Here is a 16,914-nt window from a genome sequence, read left to right as displayed (position 1 = left end):
CACACAAAGATGCTTTGCAGGTTGGTTTTAAGCTCTCATTGTTTAAAAGATAATAATGAATCAAAATCTATGTTGTGAATTATTGACTTCAAGTACTTCACATCAAATATTCCATTGGGAAATCATTTTGGGGGAAATATTGCATAATTTATATTTAAAATAAAAGTATTTCAATTCAGCCTTTTTTCTCCTGGTCTTTATTTAGAATAGTTTTTTGTTTTTTTTTAATCAATAATTATCGATATTGACTGATATGAAACACTTGTATCGTGATACATTTCTTAGTCATATCGCCCAGCCCTATATTGTCCCTGAATGGTATGCGTAACCACAAATTGTGGTTCAAAAAGGGAATGGTTGTCATGGTTACACCTGTACCAAACACACCTCGCTGCCACGACACAATGACGGAGTGACAGGTGCGACCTGCTATTCAGCTTTTAACGACTCAAACAGTAATTAAACTATTAGCCAGAACACAACCAGGCTTCTATTTAAAGGCCTACTGAAATGAGATGTTCTTATTTAAACGGGGATAGCAGCTCCATTCTAAGTGTCATACTTCATCATTTCGCCATATTTTTGCTGAAAGGATTTAGTAGAGAACATCCACGATAAAGTTTGCAACTTTTGGTCGCTGACAGAAAAGCCCTGCCTTTACCGGAAGTCGCGGACGATGACGTCACCGGTGTGAGGGCTCCTCACATCCTCACATTGTTTATAATGGGAGCCTTTAACAAAAAGAGCTATTCGGACCAAAAAAGCGACAATTTCCACATTAATTTGAGTAAGGATGAAAGATTTGTGTTTGAGGATATTGAATAAAAACAAAAAACAAAAAAAAAACGCAATTGAATTGGGACGGATTCCGATGTTTTTAGACACATTTACTAGGATCATTCTGGGAAATCCCTTATCTTTCTATTGTGTTGCTAGTGTTTTAGTGAGTTTAACAGTACCTGATAGTCGGAGGTGTGTCTCCACGGGTGTCTTGAGGCCGGTGTCTGAGGGGAAGTCGACGGCAGATGCATAGACGGCACAAGCTCAGCTGATCTCCGGTAAGTGGCGACTTTTTACCACAATTTTCTCACCGAAAACTGCTGGTAGACGTTCGGTCGGGATCCATGTTCGCTTGACCGCTCTGATCCATAGTAAAGCTTCACCTCCGGGAATTTTAAACAAGGAATCACCGTGTGTTTGTGTGGCTAAAGGCTAAAGCTTCCCACCGCCATCTTTCTACTTTGACTTCTCCAATATTATTTGAACAAATTGCAAAAGATTCAGCAACAGTCACACGTCACCAGGTTTTTGTTTGAAACCATCCCACGTCACCACATTTTTGTTTGATACCGTATTACCGTCACACGTCACCAAGTTTTTGTTTGGTACCGTCACACGTCACCACGTTTTTGTTTCATACTGTCACGTCACCATGTTTTTGTTTGATACCGTCACACGTCACCAAGTTTTTGTTTGGTACCGTCACACGTCACCAAGTTTTTGTTTGGTACCGTCACACGTCACCACGTTTTTGTTTGATACCGTCACACGTCACCACGTTTTTGTTTCATACTGTCACGTCACCATGTTTTTGTTTGATACCGTCACAAGTCACCTAGTTTTTGTTTGATACCGTCACACGTCAGCAAGTTTTTGTTTTGTACCGTCACACGTCACCAAGTTTTTGTTTTGTACCGTCACACGTCACCAAGTTTTTGTTTGATACCGTCACACGTTATTAAGTTTTTGTTTGATACCGTCACACGTTATTAAGTTTTTGTTTGGTACCGTCACACGTCACCAAGTTTTAGTTTGATACAGTCACACGTCATCAAGTTTTTGTTTGAAACTGTCACACGTCATCAAGTTTTTGTTTGAAACTGTCACACGTCACCAAGTTTTAGTTTGATACAGTCACACGTCACCACGTTTTTGTTTGAAACTGTCACACGTCATCACGTTTTTGTTTGAAACTGTCACACGTCACCACGTTTTTGTTTGATACCATCACACGTCACCACGTTTTTGTTTCATACTGTCACGTCACCATGTTTTTGTTTGATACCGTCACGTCACCTAGTTTTTGTTTGATACCGTCACACGTCACCACGTTTTTGTTTGAAACTGTCACACGTCACCATGTTTTTGTTTGATACCGTCAAACGTCACCAAGATTTTGTTTAATACAGTCACACGTCACTACGTTTTTGTTTGTTACCGTCACACGTCACCAAGTTTTTGTTTGATACCGTCAAACGTCACCAAGATTTTGTTTAATACAGTCACACGTCACTACGTTTTTGTTTGATACCGTCAAACGTCACCACGTTTTTGTTTGAAACTGTCACACGTCATCACGTTTTTGTTTGATACCGTCAAACGTCACCAAGATTTTGTTTAATACAGTCACACGTCACTACGTTTTTGTTTGTTACCGTCACACGACACCAAGTTTTAGTTTAATACAGTCACACGTCACCACGTTTTTGTTTGAAACTGTCACACGTCATCACGTTTTTGTTTGATACCATCAAACGTCACCAAGATTTTGTTTGATACCGTCACACGTCACCACGTTTTTGTTTGATACCGTCAAACGTCACCAAGATTTTGTTTAATACAGTCACACGTCACTACGTTTTTGTTTGATACCGTCACATGTCACCAAGTTTTAGTTTGGTAGCGTCACACGTCACCACGTTTTTGTTTGAAACTGTCACACGTCACCACGTTTTTGTTTGATAACGTCAAACGTCACCAAGATTTTGTTTAATACAGTCACACGTCACTACGTTTTTGTTTGTTACCGTCACACGTCACCAAGTTTTTGTTTGATACCGTCAAACGTCACCAAGATTTTGTTTAATACAGTCACACGTCACTACGTTTTTGTTTGATACCGTCACACGTCACCACGTTTTTGTTTGATACCGTCACACGTCACCACGTTTTTGTTTGATACCGTCACACGTCACCACGTTTTTGTTTGATACCGTCACACGTCACCACGTTTTTGTTTGAAACTGTCACACGTCATCACGTTTTTGTTTGATACCGTCACACGTCACCACGTTTTTGTTTGAAACTGTCACACGTCATCACGTTTTTGTTTGATACCGTCAAACGTCACCAAGATTTTGTTTAATACAGTCAGACGTCACTACGTTTTTGTTTGTTACCGTCACACGTCACCACGTTTTTGTTTGATACCGTCACACGTCACCACGTTTTTGTTTGAAACTGTCACACGTCACCACGTTTTTGTTTGATACCGTCAAACGTCACCAAGATTTTGTTTAATACAGTCACATGTCACTACGTTTTTGTTTGTTACCATCACACGTCACCACGTTTTTGTTTGAAACTGTCACACGTCATCACGTTTTTGTTTGATACCGTCACACGTCACCACGTTTTTGTTTGAAACTGTCACACGTCATCACGTTTTTGTTTGATACCGTCAAACGTCACCAAGATTTTGTTTAATACAGTCAGACGTCACTACGTTTTTGTTTGTTACCGTCACACGTCACCAAGTTTTTGTTTGAAACTGTCACACGTCATCACGTTTTTGTTTGATACTGTCAAACGTCACCAAGATTTTGTTTAATACAGTCACACGTCACTACGTTTTTGTTTGATACCGTCACACGTCACCACGTTTTTGTTTGATACCGTCACACGTCACCACGTTTTTGTTTGAAACTGTCACACGTCATCACGTTTTTGTTTGATACCGTCAAACGTCACCAAGATTTTGTTTAATACAGTCACACGTCACTACGTTTTTGTTTGATACCGTCACACGTCACCAAGTTTTTGTTTGATACCGTCACACGTCACCACGTTTTTGTTTGGTACCGTCACACGTCACCACGTTTTTGTTTGGTACCGTCACACGTCACCACGTTTTTGTTTGAAACTGTCACACGTCACCAAGATTTTGTTTAATACAGTCACACGTCACTACGTTTTTGTTTGATACCGTCACACGTCATTAAGTTTTTGTTTTGTAACGTCACACGTCACCAAGCTTTTGTTTGATACAGTCACACGTCACCACGTTTTTGTTTGATACAGTCACACGTCACCAAGTTTTTGTTTGATACCGTCACACGTCACCAGGTTTTAGTTTGATACCGTCACACGTCACCAGGTTTTTGTTTGAAACCAAACCATCTCCAAAATAGTGTAATTATGCCGCTAAAGCAGACGACTTTTAGCTGTGTGTGTGTGCGCAGCACTAATATTTCCTAACAGTCGGTGACGTCACGCGTACACGTCATCCTTCCGCGATGTTTTCAACAAGAAACTCCCGGGAAATTAAAAATGGCAATTTAGTAAACTAAAGCGGCCGTATTGGCATGTGTTGCAATGTTAATATTTCATCATTGATATATAAACTATCAGACTGCGTGGTGGCTTTCAGTAAGCCTTTAACATGCCACAAATAAAGCCCGCCAATAAGTCAAACACCTGTCCAACACACACACTAAAAGAAAAAACACAGCCCAAAGAACTTTTAACATCCCCAAAGTTCATAAAGCACATATATTTGTCTAAAGTTCATAAAGCACATATATTTCTCCAAAGTTACGTTGAAATGTGTGGAAGCCGCAGCTGTGTACTCACGGTACCGCGTCAAAAGTCCTCCTGGCAACAGTCTCTGTTGTCCCGGTACTCCACAAGCCAAAAAACGCTCCAAATTGAGTATTTTCCACGAAGTGTCTCCGTAGCCACAAATGCTGGCTGACAGGTGCGCCAGCCAGGTGGTGTGTGACGTAGCTCATAAAAGCAAAACCCTGCGTCGGCACCGCTTTTAGAAAGTGATCATGAGCTGTTTCGGTCACGTGACCGATAGGCGAACCGCGCCAAACTGTGTTTATAAAGACGCGCATGCGTAAACGAGATGCCGCTGCCAAGACAATCGCCGTCATTTGTACTTTATCGTCGTCGGAGATCATGGAGCAGCCTCAGGCAAAATGAAAGATTTCCGCCGTGACATAATAACTCAGAATATATATCGTCTAAGTTTTAATAAGTTGGAAAAACTGTTTTTTTTTTAATTAAAATGTGTAAAAAAAATAAATCATAAAATTCCCAGTCCACAAGCATCCTCATTCACAACACGTTTTCTTAGATCTCAATGTTATGATACAAATATATTTGTATTTCAATGAAGATATGAAATAATCCTAAATTAAATACAATGACGTGGTTGATATTATTGTATAAAATAGGTCATAAAGTCAGTGTCAGTTGAGTCGGTCCTTAGGTTGCCTGTAGGAATGTTTAATGTCCAGCAGAGGTCAGTATTTAGTGACAAAGTAACTACACAGTATCAATACAGTTTCATCAACTCATCACGAGTGTGACGTCATTTTCCGCTTCCGCCCTGTCTGACAACACCGGATGCCATTTATATCCACACCTTCTATTACATTATATATTTTTATATTATCATGATTATTTAATACACCTGTAACAGTTTATAATATTAAGTAAATGGACGACATAATGAATGTGTGTGTGTATATATATATATATATATATATATATATATATATATATATACATATATATATATATATATATACATACATATACAAACCCCGTTTCCATTTGAGTTGGGAAATTGTGTTAGATGTAAATATAAACAGAATACAATGATTTGCAAATCCTTTTCAAGCCATATTCAGTTGAATATGCTACAAAGACAACATATTTGATGTTCAAACTCAAACTTTATTTTTTTTGGTACCGTCATGTCATCAAGTTTTTGTTTGATACGTCACACGTCACCAAGTTTTTGTTTGATACCGTCACACGTCATTAAGTTTTTGTTTGATACAGTCACACGTCACCAGATTTTTGTTTGATACCGTCACACGTCATCAAGTTTTTGTTTTGTACCGCCACACGTCACCAAGTTTTTGTTTGATACCGTATTACCATAACATGTCACCAAGTTTTTGTTTGATACCGTCACACGTCACCAAGTTTTTGTTTGATACCGTATTACCGTCACACGTCACCACATTATTGTTTGATACTGTCACACGTCACCACGTGTTTGTTTGATACCGTCACACGTCACCAAGTTTTTGTTTGATACCGTCACACGTCACCAAGTTTTTGTTTGATACTGTCACACGTAGCCAAGATTTTTTTGGATACCGTCATCAAGATTTTGTTTGAAACCGTCACACGTCACCAAGTTTTTGTTTAATACAGTCACACGTCACCACGTTTTTATTTGATACTGTCACACGTCACCACGTTTTTGTTTGATACTATCACACGTCACTTAGTTTTTTTTATACCGTCACACGTCACCAAGTTTTCGGTTGATACAGTCACACGTCACCACATTATTGTTTGATACTGTCATACGTCACCACGTGTTTGTTTGATACCGTCACACGTCACCAAGTTTTTGTTTCATACCGTCACACATCACCACGTTTTTGTTCGAAACCATCACGTCAGCAAGTTTTTGTTTGGTACCGTCACACGTCACCACATTTTTGTTCGAAACCATCACGTCAGCAAGTTATTGTTTGGTACCGTCACACGTCACCTAGTTTTTGTTCGAAACCATCACATGTCAGCAAGTTTTTGTTTGGTACCGTCACACGTCACCACATTTTTGTTCGAAACCATCACGTCAGCAAGTTATTGTTTGGTAGCGTCACACGTCACCTAGTTTTTGTTCGAAACCATCACATGTCAGCAAGTTTTTGTTTGGTACCGTCACACGTCACCACATTTTTGTTCGAAACCATCACGTCAGCAAGTTATTGTTTGGTACCGTCACACGTCACCTAGTTTTTGTTTGATACCGTCACACAACAGCAAGTTTTTGTTTGATACCGTCACACGTCACCACATTTTCGTTTGGTACCGTCACAAGTCAACAAGTTTTTATTTGATACTTGCCTACTTGTAGCTTTTTACCACTACACTGGGTTCTACCCTTGAGAAAGTCTAAAAAGTGCGTTTCAAATAAAGTTGGATTCATTGGCGCCACCGTGTGGTTTGCCAGGAGCACAGCAGTGATGGTTAAAAAAATCTCCAGCTGATCCAAACCCACCTGCAAGTAGTCCATCACCTCACACATCAAGTGACCTCCCTGGCTCCTCCCATCTTTTTATCCTCTCCCAGCAGGCAGAAGACCAACCTCATCACAGCTCCAACTTCAGGGATGACAAACTATTTGTCCCAGGACAACATTGGACCTGAAACGGAGAAGAACTAGTGCAAAAACTACCAATCATTACCCTGAGTGACAAATATTAATGTATTTGCAAATAAACATCCATTTATGTTTACATCTTAAATACATGTTATTACACCAAGTATATATATATATTATTTTTCTACTTCCGGATGTTTTCTTGCAATGTCTCATGTTTCAAAGGCATTTTAGAGAGCGCCTCATGGTTGAACGAAGATGCCTCCTCTTGAAATACTACTATTAGTGTAGTACACAAATAATAATATTCATTCTCCTGAAAAGTGAAAGTTTATCAAGTCAAATGAAACAGTGAAGAGTAGAGTAGTCAGTGTGCAGCTGCGCGTGTAAGCATTAAGCCGAGTGTCAACTGTTTTCCTGCCTGTGCATCGTGTAGTAGTAGACATGTAATACAGGACATGAGAAGTACTTCTGTACTAGGTGTAAACACATGATACTGGACATCAATAAAATCACGATATCAAAGAAGTGGTCCTTCATGTTTGTCCAGCAGCACACCTGTGTTTGCTGACGTGGCACTTTCGAGTGAATCGCTTGTGGCAGGCGGCGCAGCCAAAGGGTTTCTCCCCGGTGTGTGTTCTCTGGTGCCTCATCATGTCCCCCTTTATGGAGAAGCGCTTGTGGCACAGCGAGCAGGCGAAAGGTTTATCCCCGCTGTGCGCTCGGAGGTGTGCCGTCATGTTGCCCTTGCTGGAGAAGCTCTTGGCGCACAGCGAGCAGGCGAAGGCCTTCTCCGCCGCGTGCCTTCTTCTGTGCGCCGCCATTTCTTTCTTGTCGGAGAAAGTCTGTGGGCAGGCGGGGCAAGAAATGCAGGGCTCCCTGCCGTGTTTTTTCAGGTGCGTGGTCATGTTTTCCTTCAGCGAGAACCTTTGCCCGCACACCGAGCAAGGGAAAGGTTTCTCCCCGGTGTGCGTCCTGGTGTGCCTGGTCAAATGTGTCTTGGTGGAAAATGTCCCGCCGCAAATGGTGCAAGAAAAAGGCTTCTCCCCCGTGTGAGTCCTCATGTGCAGCAAGACGTTCCCCTTGGCGGAGAACCTCTTGTCGCACACGGAGCAGAGATAAGGTTTCTCCCCGGTGTGCGTCCTGGCGTGCCTCTTCAAATGTGCCTTGGTGGAGAAGGCTCCTCCGCACAGTGCGCAGCTGAAGGGTTTCTCCCCGATGTGACATTTGAGGTGAGACAGCAGGTTCTGCCGGTGACGGAACATCTGGCCGCACACAGAGCAGCTGAAAGGTTTGTCCGGGGCGTGGCACCTCATGTGGGAGAGCAAGCAGTCCCTGCGGCTGAAGCGCTTGCTGCAAACTGAGCAGGGGAAGGGTTTCTCCCCGGTGTGGCGCTTCATGTGGCGCTTCAGGATGCTCTTGTCGCCAAAGCAGCCGGCACATTCCGAGCAGCTTAGCTTCTTCTCGCCCGGCTGCAAGTGACCGTCCTTGCCGGCCTCGTCCTCGCTCTCAGAGGACTGCCACATGTCGGCCATTTGTCCCTCTCTTCTCACCTCACCACTCACAGATACACTTATAGGCTCCGCCCCTAAGGATGCTGGTGTTGTCACCTGACCACTAAGCGGCTCCGCCCCCCTTGCAGGGTGGTGAAGATGTGAGGGCGGAGCGTGGTCCACCTCCTCACACTTGACCAGCACGATAGTGAAAGGGAAAGTGCTGATGTCGGCATCTACCTGCAGGCCTGGACCACACGGACTGATGTGTGGCTCCTCCTCCTCCTCTTTAACGCCAGGGGGGTGTGGCTTCTGTCCACTGGCCATGAGCAGCAGAGGGATGTCTGGCAGAGACAGGGAAAGCAAGTGAGCGGTTTTCTTTCCGCTCCGATACAAAGTCAGATTCAGGCTGATATCAGCGATATTGATCCACTACTTACTTTTTACAGTATTGTGCAAAAGTACCCAATAAGTTTAATAATATTTCACATGTACAGTAGTAGTACCTCCAAATATACTACAGTACTTGATAATATTCAATTGTGTATTTACAGTAGTAATACCTCCAAATATACTACAGTACTTGTTTGTATTCAACTGTGTATTTACAGTAGTAGTACCTCCATATATTCTACAATACTTGTTAATTTTCAACTGTGTATTTACTGTAGTACCTCCAAATATACTACAGTGCGTGTTAATATTCAACTGTGTATTTACAGTAGTACCTCCAAATAATACCGAATTTGTTAATATTCAACAGTGTATTCACAGTAGTAGTACCTCCAAATACACTACAGTACTTGTTAATATTCAACTGTGTATTTACAGTAATATTTTACCTCCAAATATACTACATCACTTGTTAATATTCAACTGTGTTTTCAGTACTACCTCCTGATGTATTACAATAAAAGTACTTATTATTCAATTGTGTATTTACAGTAGTACCTCCTACTAAATTACAATAAAAGTACTTATTTGTCAACTGTGTATTTACAGTAGTACCTCCAAACGCACTACAGTACTAGTTAATATTCAACTGTGTATTTACAGTAGTACCTCCAAACGCACTACAGTACTAGTTAATATTCAACTGTGTATTTACAGTAGTATTACCTCCAAATATGCTACAATACTAAGTAATATTCAACTGGGTATTTACAGTAGTAATACCTCCAAATATTCTACAATACTTGTTAATATTTAACTGTGTGTTTACTGTAGTACCTCCAAATATACTACAGAATGTGTTAATATTTAACTGTGTATTCACAGTAGTACCTCCAAATGTACAGTACTACAGTACGTGTTAATATTCAACTGTGTATTTACAGTAGTAGTACCTCCATATATTCTACAATACTTGATAATATTTAACTGTGTGTTTACTGTAGTACCTCCAAATATACTACAGAATGTGTTAATATTTAACTGTGTATTCACAGTAGTACCTCCAAATGTACAGTACTACAGTACGTGTTAATATTCAACTGTGTATTTACAGTAGTACCTTTAAATAATACCGAATTTGTTAATATTAAACTGTGTATTTACAGTAGTACCTCCAAATACACTACAGTACTTGTTAATATTCAACTGTGAATTTTCAGTAATATTTTACCTCCAAATATACTACATCACTTGTTAATATTCAACTGTGTGTTTTCAATACTACCTCCTGATGTATTACAATAAAAGTACTTATTATTCAATTGTGTATTTACAGTAGTACCTCCTACTAAATTACAATAAAAGTACTTATTTGTCAACTGTGTATTTACAGTAGTACCTCCAAATGCACTACAGTACTAGTTAATATTCAACTGTGTATTTACAGTAGTATTACCTCCAAATATGCTACAATACTAAGTAATATTCAACTGTATATTTACAGTAGTAGTACCTCCAAATATGCTACAATACTAAGTAATATTCAACTGTGTATTTACAGTAGTAGTACCTCCAAATATGCTACAATACAAAGTAATATTCAGCTGTGTATTTACAGCAGTAGTACCTCCAAATATACTACAATACAAATATTCAACTGTGTATTTACAGTAGTATTACCTCCAAATATACTACAGCACTTGTTAACATTCAACTGTGTGTTTGCAGTAGTACCTCCTAATATATTACTATAAATACTACTTATTATTCAACTGTGTATTTACAGTAGTAGTACCTCCAAATATACTACATTACTTGTTAACATTCAACTGTGTATTTACAGTAGTACCACCAAATAGAGTACAGTACTTGTTAATATTCAACTATGTAATTACAGTAGTAGTACCTCCAAATAAACTACAACACATGTAAATATTCAGCTGTGTATTTACAGTAGTGCCTCCAAATATACTACATTACTTGTTAATATTCTACAGTGTATTTACATTTTACAGTAGTATTACCTCCAAATATACTATAACACGTGTAAATATTCAACTGTGTATTTACAGTAGTACCTCCAAATATACTACAGTACTTGTTAATATTCAACTGTATAATTACAGTAGAAGTACCTCCAAATAAACTACAACACGTGTAAATATTCAGCTGTGTATTTACAGTAGTACCTCCAAATGTACTACATTACTTGTTAATATTTAACTGTGTATTTACAGTAGTAGTACCTCCAAATATACTACAGTACTTGTTTATATTCAACTGTGTATGTACAGTAGTAGTAGCTCCATACATTCTACAATACTTGATAATATTCAACTGTGTATTTACTGTAGTACCTCCAAATATACTACAGTATGTGTTAATATTTAACTGTGTATTCACAGTAGTACCTCCAAATGTACAGTACTACAGTACGTGTTAATATTCAACTGTGTATTTACAGTAGTACCTTCAAATAATACCGAATTTGTTAATATTCAACTGTGTATTTACAGTGGTACCTCCAAATACACTACAGTACTTGTTAATATTCAACTGTGTATTTACAGTAATATTTTACCTCCAAATATACTACATCACTTGTTAATATTCAACTGTGTGTTTTCAGTACTACCTCCTGATATATTACAATAAAAGTACTTATTATTCAATTGTGTATTTACAGTAGTACCTCCTAATAAATTACAATAAAAGTACTTATTCGTCAACTGTGTATTTACAGTAGTACCTCCAAACGCACTACAGTACTAGTTAATATTCAACTGTGTATTTACAGTAGTATTACCTCCAAATATACTACAGCACTTGTTAACATTCAACTGTGTGTTTGCAGTAGTACCTCCTAATATATTACTATAAATACTACTTATTATTCAACTGTGTATTTACAGTAGTACCTCCAAATAGACTACATTACTTGTTAATATTCAACTGTGTTTTTACAGTGGTAACGCCAGATATACTACATTACTTCTTCATATTTAACTGTGTATTTACAGTAGTAGTACCTCCAAATATACTACATTACTTGTTAACATTCAACTGTGTATTTACAGTAGTACTACCAAATATAGTACAGTACTTGTTAATATTCAACTGTATAATTACAGTAGAAGTACCTCCAAATAAACTACAACACGTGTAAATATTCAGCTGTGTATTTACAGTAGTAGTACCTCCAAATGTACTACATTACTTGTTAATATTCTACAGTGTATTTACAGTAGTAGTACCTCCAAATATACTACAATACAAAGTAATATTCAACTGTGTATTTACAGTAGTAGGACCTCCATATATACTACAATACTTGTTAATATTCAACTGTGTATTCACAGTAGTAGTACCTCCAAATATGCTACAATACAAAGTAATATTCAACTGTGTATTTAAAATAGTAGTACCTCCAAATATACTACAATACTTGTTAATATTTAACTGTGTATTTATAGAAGTAGTACCTCCAGATATACTACAATACATGTTAATATTTAACTGTGTATTTACAGTAGTAGTACCTCCAAATATACTACAATACTTGTTAATATTTAACTGTGTATTTACAGTAGTAGTACCTCCAAATATACTACAATGCTTGTTAATATTTAACTGTGTATTCACAGTAGTAGTACCTCCAAATATACTACAATACTTGTTAATATTCAACTGTGTATTTACAGTAGCAGTACCTCCAAATATACTACAATACATGTTAATATTTAACTGTGTATTCACAGTAGTAGTACCTCAAATATACTACAATACATGTTAATATTTAACTGTGTATTTACAGTAGTAGTACCTCCAAATATACTACAATAAATGTTAATATTTAACTGTGTATTCACAGTAGTAGTACCTCCAAATATACTACAATACATGTTAACATTTAACTGTGTATTTACAGTAGTAGTACCTCCAAATATACTACATGTTAATATTTAACTGTGTATTTACAGTAGTAGTACCTCCAAATATGCTACAATACAAAGTAATATTCAACTGTGTATTTACAGTAGTAGTACCTCCAAATATACTACATGTTAATATTTAACTGTGTATTTACAGTAGTAGTACCTCCAAATATACTACAATACATGTTAATATTTAACTGTGTATTCACAGTAGTAGTACCTCAAATATACTACAATACATGTTAATATTTGACTGTGTATTTACAGTAGTAGTACCTCCAAATATACTACAATACATGTTAATATTTAACTGTGTATTCACAGTAGTAGTACCTCCAAATATACTACATGTTAATATTTAACTGTGTATTTACAGTAGTAGTACCTCCAAATATACTACAGTACTTGTTAATATAATATAAAGGTTTATGTATTAACTCTTAGATGTTTAAAGTACTTTAAAAAGTTTGATGTAGTAACTTTAAAGTGTTTAAAGGACGAAAAGAGGACATTTTAGAAATCATTAGCTAGCTCTCAGATTAGCATGTCATGCTAACAGCAGCGTCTGTGCCTCCCTAAGACATATTCCGCCCTCCTAAAAGGAATGTTGACAGGAGACAAAGTGAGTATCAACTTGCAAGAGATGTCCCACTAAGTGAGAAGAATAAAAAGACAATTAAAAAAAGTTACTTAGAAGCCGAGATGGCGTCGCAGAACTGAGCGGAGTCTTGCTCACTTCCGGGTTTTTCTTCTTCTTCAATCAACTCTGGACAAGACTTTGCTGCTCCCTTCGGCGGCTTTCACTTACTGCATGCAAACTATGCCCTTATATATATTTGTTGTTTTGACAATGTTTAATTGATTGATTGAAACTTTTATGAGTAGATTGCACAGTACAGTACATATTCCATACAATTAACCACTAAATGGTAACTAAATTAACCACTAAATGGTTTATATTAAACACACTTCGCCGACGACAGTATTTGGCCAGCACCGTTTTGTCCGACTAATTTTGTTGGCCCTTGAACGCACCGTAGTTTGTTTACGCACGACTTTCGCCGACGCTGCCACAGAAAGACGTGTTTCATGCCACTCCCTTTGTCTCATTTTGTCCACCAAACGTTTTATACTGTGCATGAATGCACAAAGGTGTGCTATGTTGATGTTGTCAACTTCTGTGGAGTGCTAATAATCCATGCTGACATCCAAGCTATTTAGGCTAGCTGTGTGTACATATTGCCTCGTTTGTAGCTTGTAACTTTCCTTTATTTATATCCTCTGTGTGTTAAATTAATATTTGCATGTCTTGTGGCACATTTTCTGTATGTAATATCGGCTGCATTTCTGATGGTCTGTCACGTTGTTCCAGACCACAGCAAAGTTTATCATGTTGTTCCAGACCACAGCAAACATTGCCCAAAGATTGTAATAAATATATTAGAAGAAGACAAGCAGTCCTTTCCTTTAACTTGGACACACACATCTATACATTTGGCAGTTTTAAACCAGTAATTTCCAGGAGTTTACTCACTCTTTTAGACACTTACTTAATGTGTTGCCTTCATTAGAACACTTACATAAGGCTTTTTACTTTTTGCAGCTCCAGACAGATTAGTTTTTTTTGTTTTTTTTTGTCCAATATGGCTCTTGCAACATGATGGGTTGCCGACCCCTGCTCTAGACCAGTGTTTTTCAACCTTTTTTGAGCCAAAGCACATTTTTTGCATTGATAAAATCCGGAGGCACACCACCAGGAGAAATCATTACAAAAATTAAACTCAGCAGCCGATATTGACAATAATAATAATAATGATAATAATAATAATACATTTTATTTGTAAAAAGCACTTTACATTGAGCAAACAACCTCAAAGAGCTACAGTGTATTAAAACAATAAATAAATAAATAATAATAAAAATAAATAAAATATAAAAACTAGAACAGCCTTATAGCTAGAGCTAGTATGCATATAAAAAAGGATTTTATATATATATAAAAGTATTTTTAAAAAAGAAGGGTTTTTAAGCCTTTTTTAAAATCATTCACAGTCTGGGGTGCCCTCAGGTGGTCAGGGAGAGCCTTCCACAGACTGGGAGCAGCGGAGCAGAAAGCCCAGTCTCCCATAGTTTATAGCTTTGTCCTTGGAGGTTGGATGATGCTAGCCTGTTTGGAGCGGAGGTGTCGTGTGGAGGATTTGGGGGTGAGTAGTTCTTTGGAGGTAGACGGGCGCATTTCCATGGAGGCACTGGTGAGGGAAGAGTGGATCGTGAGATCGACAGGCGGATCGGTGCGGCGTCTTCAGTAATGCGGACGTTGTACCGATCCGTTGTGGTGAAGAAGGAGCTGAGCCGGAAGGCAAAGCTCTCAATTTACCGGTCGATCTACGTTCCCATCCTCACCTATGGTCATGAGCTTTGGGTCATGACCGAAAGGATAAGATCACGGGTACAAGCGGCCCAAATGAGTTTCCAGGTCTCTGCCTTAGAGATAGGGTGAGAAGCTCTGCCATCCGGGAGGAACTCAAAGTAAAGCCGCTGCTCCTCCACATGGAGAGGAGCCAGATGAGGTGGTTCGGGCATCTGGTCAGGATGCCACCCGAACGCCTCCCTAGGGAGGTGTTTAGGGCACGTCCAACCGGTAGGAGGCCACGGGGAAGACCCAGGACACGTTGGGAAGACTATGTCTCCCGGCTGGCCTGGGAACGCCTCGGGATCCCCCGGGAAGAGCTGGATGAAGTGGCTGGGGAGAGGGAAGTCTGGGCTTCCCTGCTTAGGCTGTTGCCCCCGCGACCCGACCTCGGATAAGCGGAAGATGATGGATGGATGGATGGCACTGGTGAGTTAGCAGGGAGACTTTGTATTCAATCCTGAGTGGAACCGGAAGCCAGTGAAGGGATTTTATTTTATTTCCGCACTCTCATCAGGATCCTAGCAGCACTATTCTGTAAGTACTGCAGCTTCTGAATGTTCTTGCTGGGGATCCCGACAAGATACAATAAGAAGTCGTTCTCGCAATTGTTTGATCTGAATTCCAACCATAAGCAAGCATGCATGACTATAGCTCTTGTCTCAAAGTAGGTGTTTTAGTTCTTGTCTTACGCTCCCATTTTGTTGTTGTTTGTCATGTCATTTATGGATGCACTTTGTGGACGCCGTCTGCTCCACAGAAAGATAATCTTTGCTGTTGGCCAGCATTCTGTTTTTGTTTATTTTGCAACTGTCATGTCCTGGTGATCATGTTTAAATTGACTATTTTGTTTGGTTTTTGCCCTCTGTCAGTTCCTGTTTTCTCACTCCCTGCTTTGTTTCCATCACAACCCATTAGTTCTCACCTGTCCTCATGTCAGGCACCTGATTCGATTTGGACTCGCACACCCTCGTTATTCATGCTGATGATCCATGCTGTTCTTTTCTCGTTCCAAGTCAGTTTTCTTTATTCATGCCATAGTTTGCAAGTTTTGTTTTATGTCCACAGTTTTGTTTTCTTAGCCAAGTTTTGAACCTCTGCTGAGAGCGCCTTTCGTTTTTTTCAATTTTTTTCGAGTTAAGATTAAAATCATGTTTTTACCTTCATGCCACGGGAAAACAAATCACACCAAAGTCCATGTCATGACAGCAGCCAGTACACTTTTAGTTTTTCTTCAAAGCCTTTTCTTAGCGGCACTCGCCTTGTGTTTATTTTTGGTTTAAGCATTAGATACCTTTTTACCTTCACACTGCCTCCCGCTGTTCCCGACAACTACGAAGCAATTAGCTCCCCGCTGCCACCTGCTGGTATGGAAGAGTATTACACGGTTACTCTGCCGAGCTGTAGACAGTACAGACACTTAACACATTTAAGGATTAGAATTACTGGTTTGCAAAAAAATATTTTTAACCCAATTAGGTGGAATTA

The 16,914-nt window shown here is 38.9% G+C and overlaps 2 protein-coding genes and 1 long non-coding RNA gene across 5 annotated transcripts in view; 1 reads left to right on the top strand and 2 right to left on the bottom strand.

Annotated features, from left to right (window-relative positions):
• dtymk (deoxythymidylate kinase (thymidylate kinase)) overlaps positions 1-4,859 on the bottom strand; it is a 47,100-nt gene extending 42,241 nt beyond the window's left edge. The window contains exon 1 of one of the 3 annotated variants that reach the window (XM_061888361.1): positions 4,629-4,859. The gene's annotated coding sequence lies outside the window, so the exon portion shown is untranslated. The remainder of the gene's footprint in view (positions 1-4,628) is intronic. The other 2 variants (XM_061888362.1, XM_061888360.1) reach the window with 2 other exon arrangements.
• LOC133543676 (uncharacterized) lies at positions 1,005-7,327 on the top strand. The gene is made up of 2 exons (XR_009804473.1): positions 1,005-1,058; positions 7,165-7,327. It is a non-coding gene; the product is annotated as an uncharacterized LOC133543676 (long non-coding RNA).
• LOC133543672 (gastrula zinc finger protein XlCGF57.1-like) lies at positions 7,277-13,812 on the bottom strand. Its single transcript, XM_061888355.1, has 2 exons — positions 13,707-13,812; positions 7,277-9,032 (listed from the first exon to the last, which is right to left on the bottom strand). Exon 2 carries the CDS (start codon positions 9,013-9,015, stop codon positions 7,732-7,734), a length of 1,284 nt encoding a protein of 427 aa, XP_061744339.1. The 5' UTR covers positions 9,016-9,032; positions 13,707-13,812; the 3' UTR covers positions 7,277-7,731.
• Positions 13,813-16,914: the final 3,102 nt, after the last annotated feature.

Source organism: Nerophis ophidion, linkage group LG26 (genome assembly GCF_033978795.1).
Source record: "Nerophis ophidion isolate RoL-2023_Sa linkage group LG26, RoL_Noph_v1.0, whole genome shotgun sequence".
NCBI lineage: Eukaryota > Metazoa > Chordata > Actinopteri > Syngnathiformes > Syngnathidae > Nerophis > Nerophis ophidion.
Note: the sequence above shows the minus strand (reverse complement) of the source record. Positions and strands in the feature narration are given on the sequence as shown.

What these genes read in the sequence shown, in the direction of transcription:
- LOC133543672 (XM_061888355.1), bottom strand. Translation starts at nt 9,015, where the DNA reads ATGGCCAGTGGACAGAAGCCACACCCCCCTGGCGTTAAAGAGGAGGAG.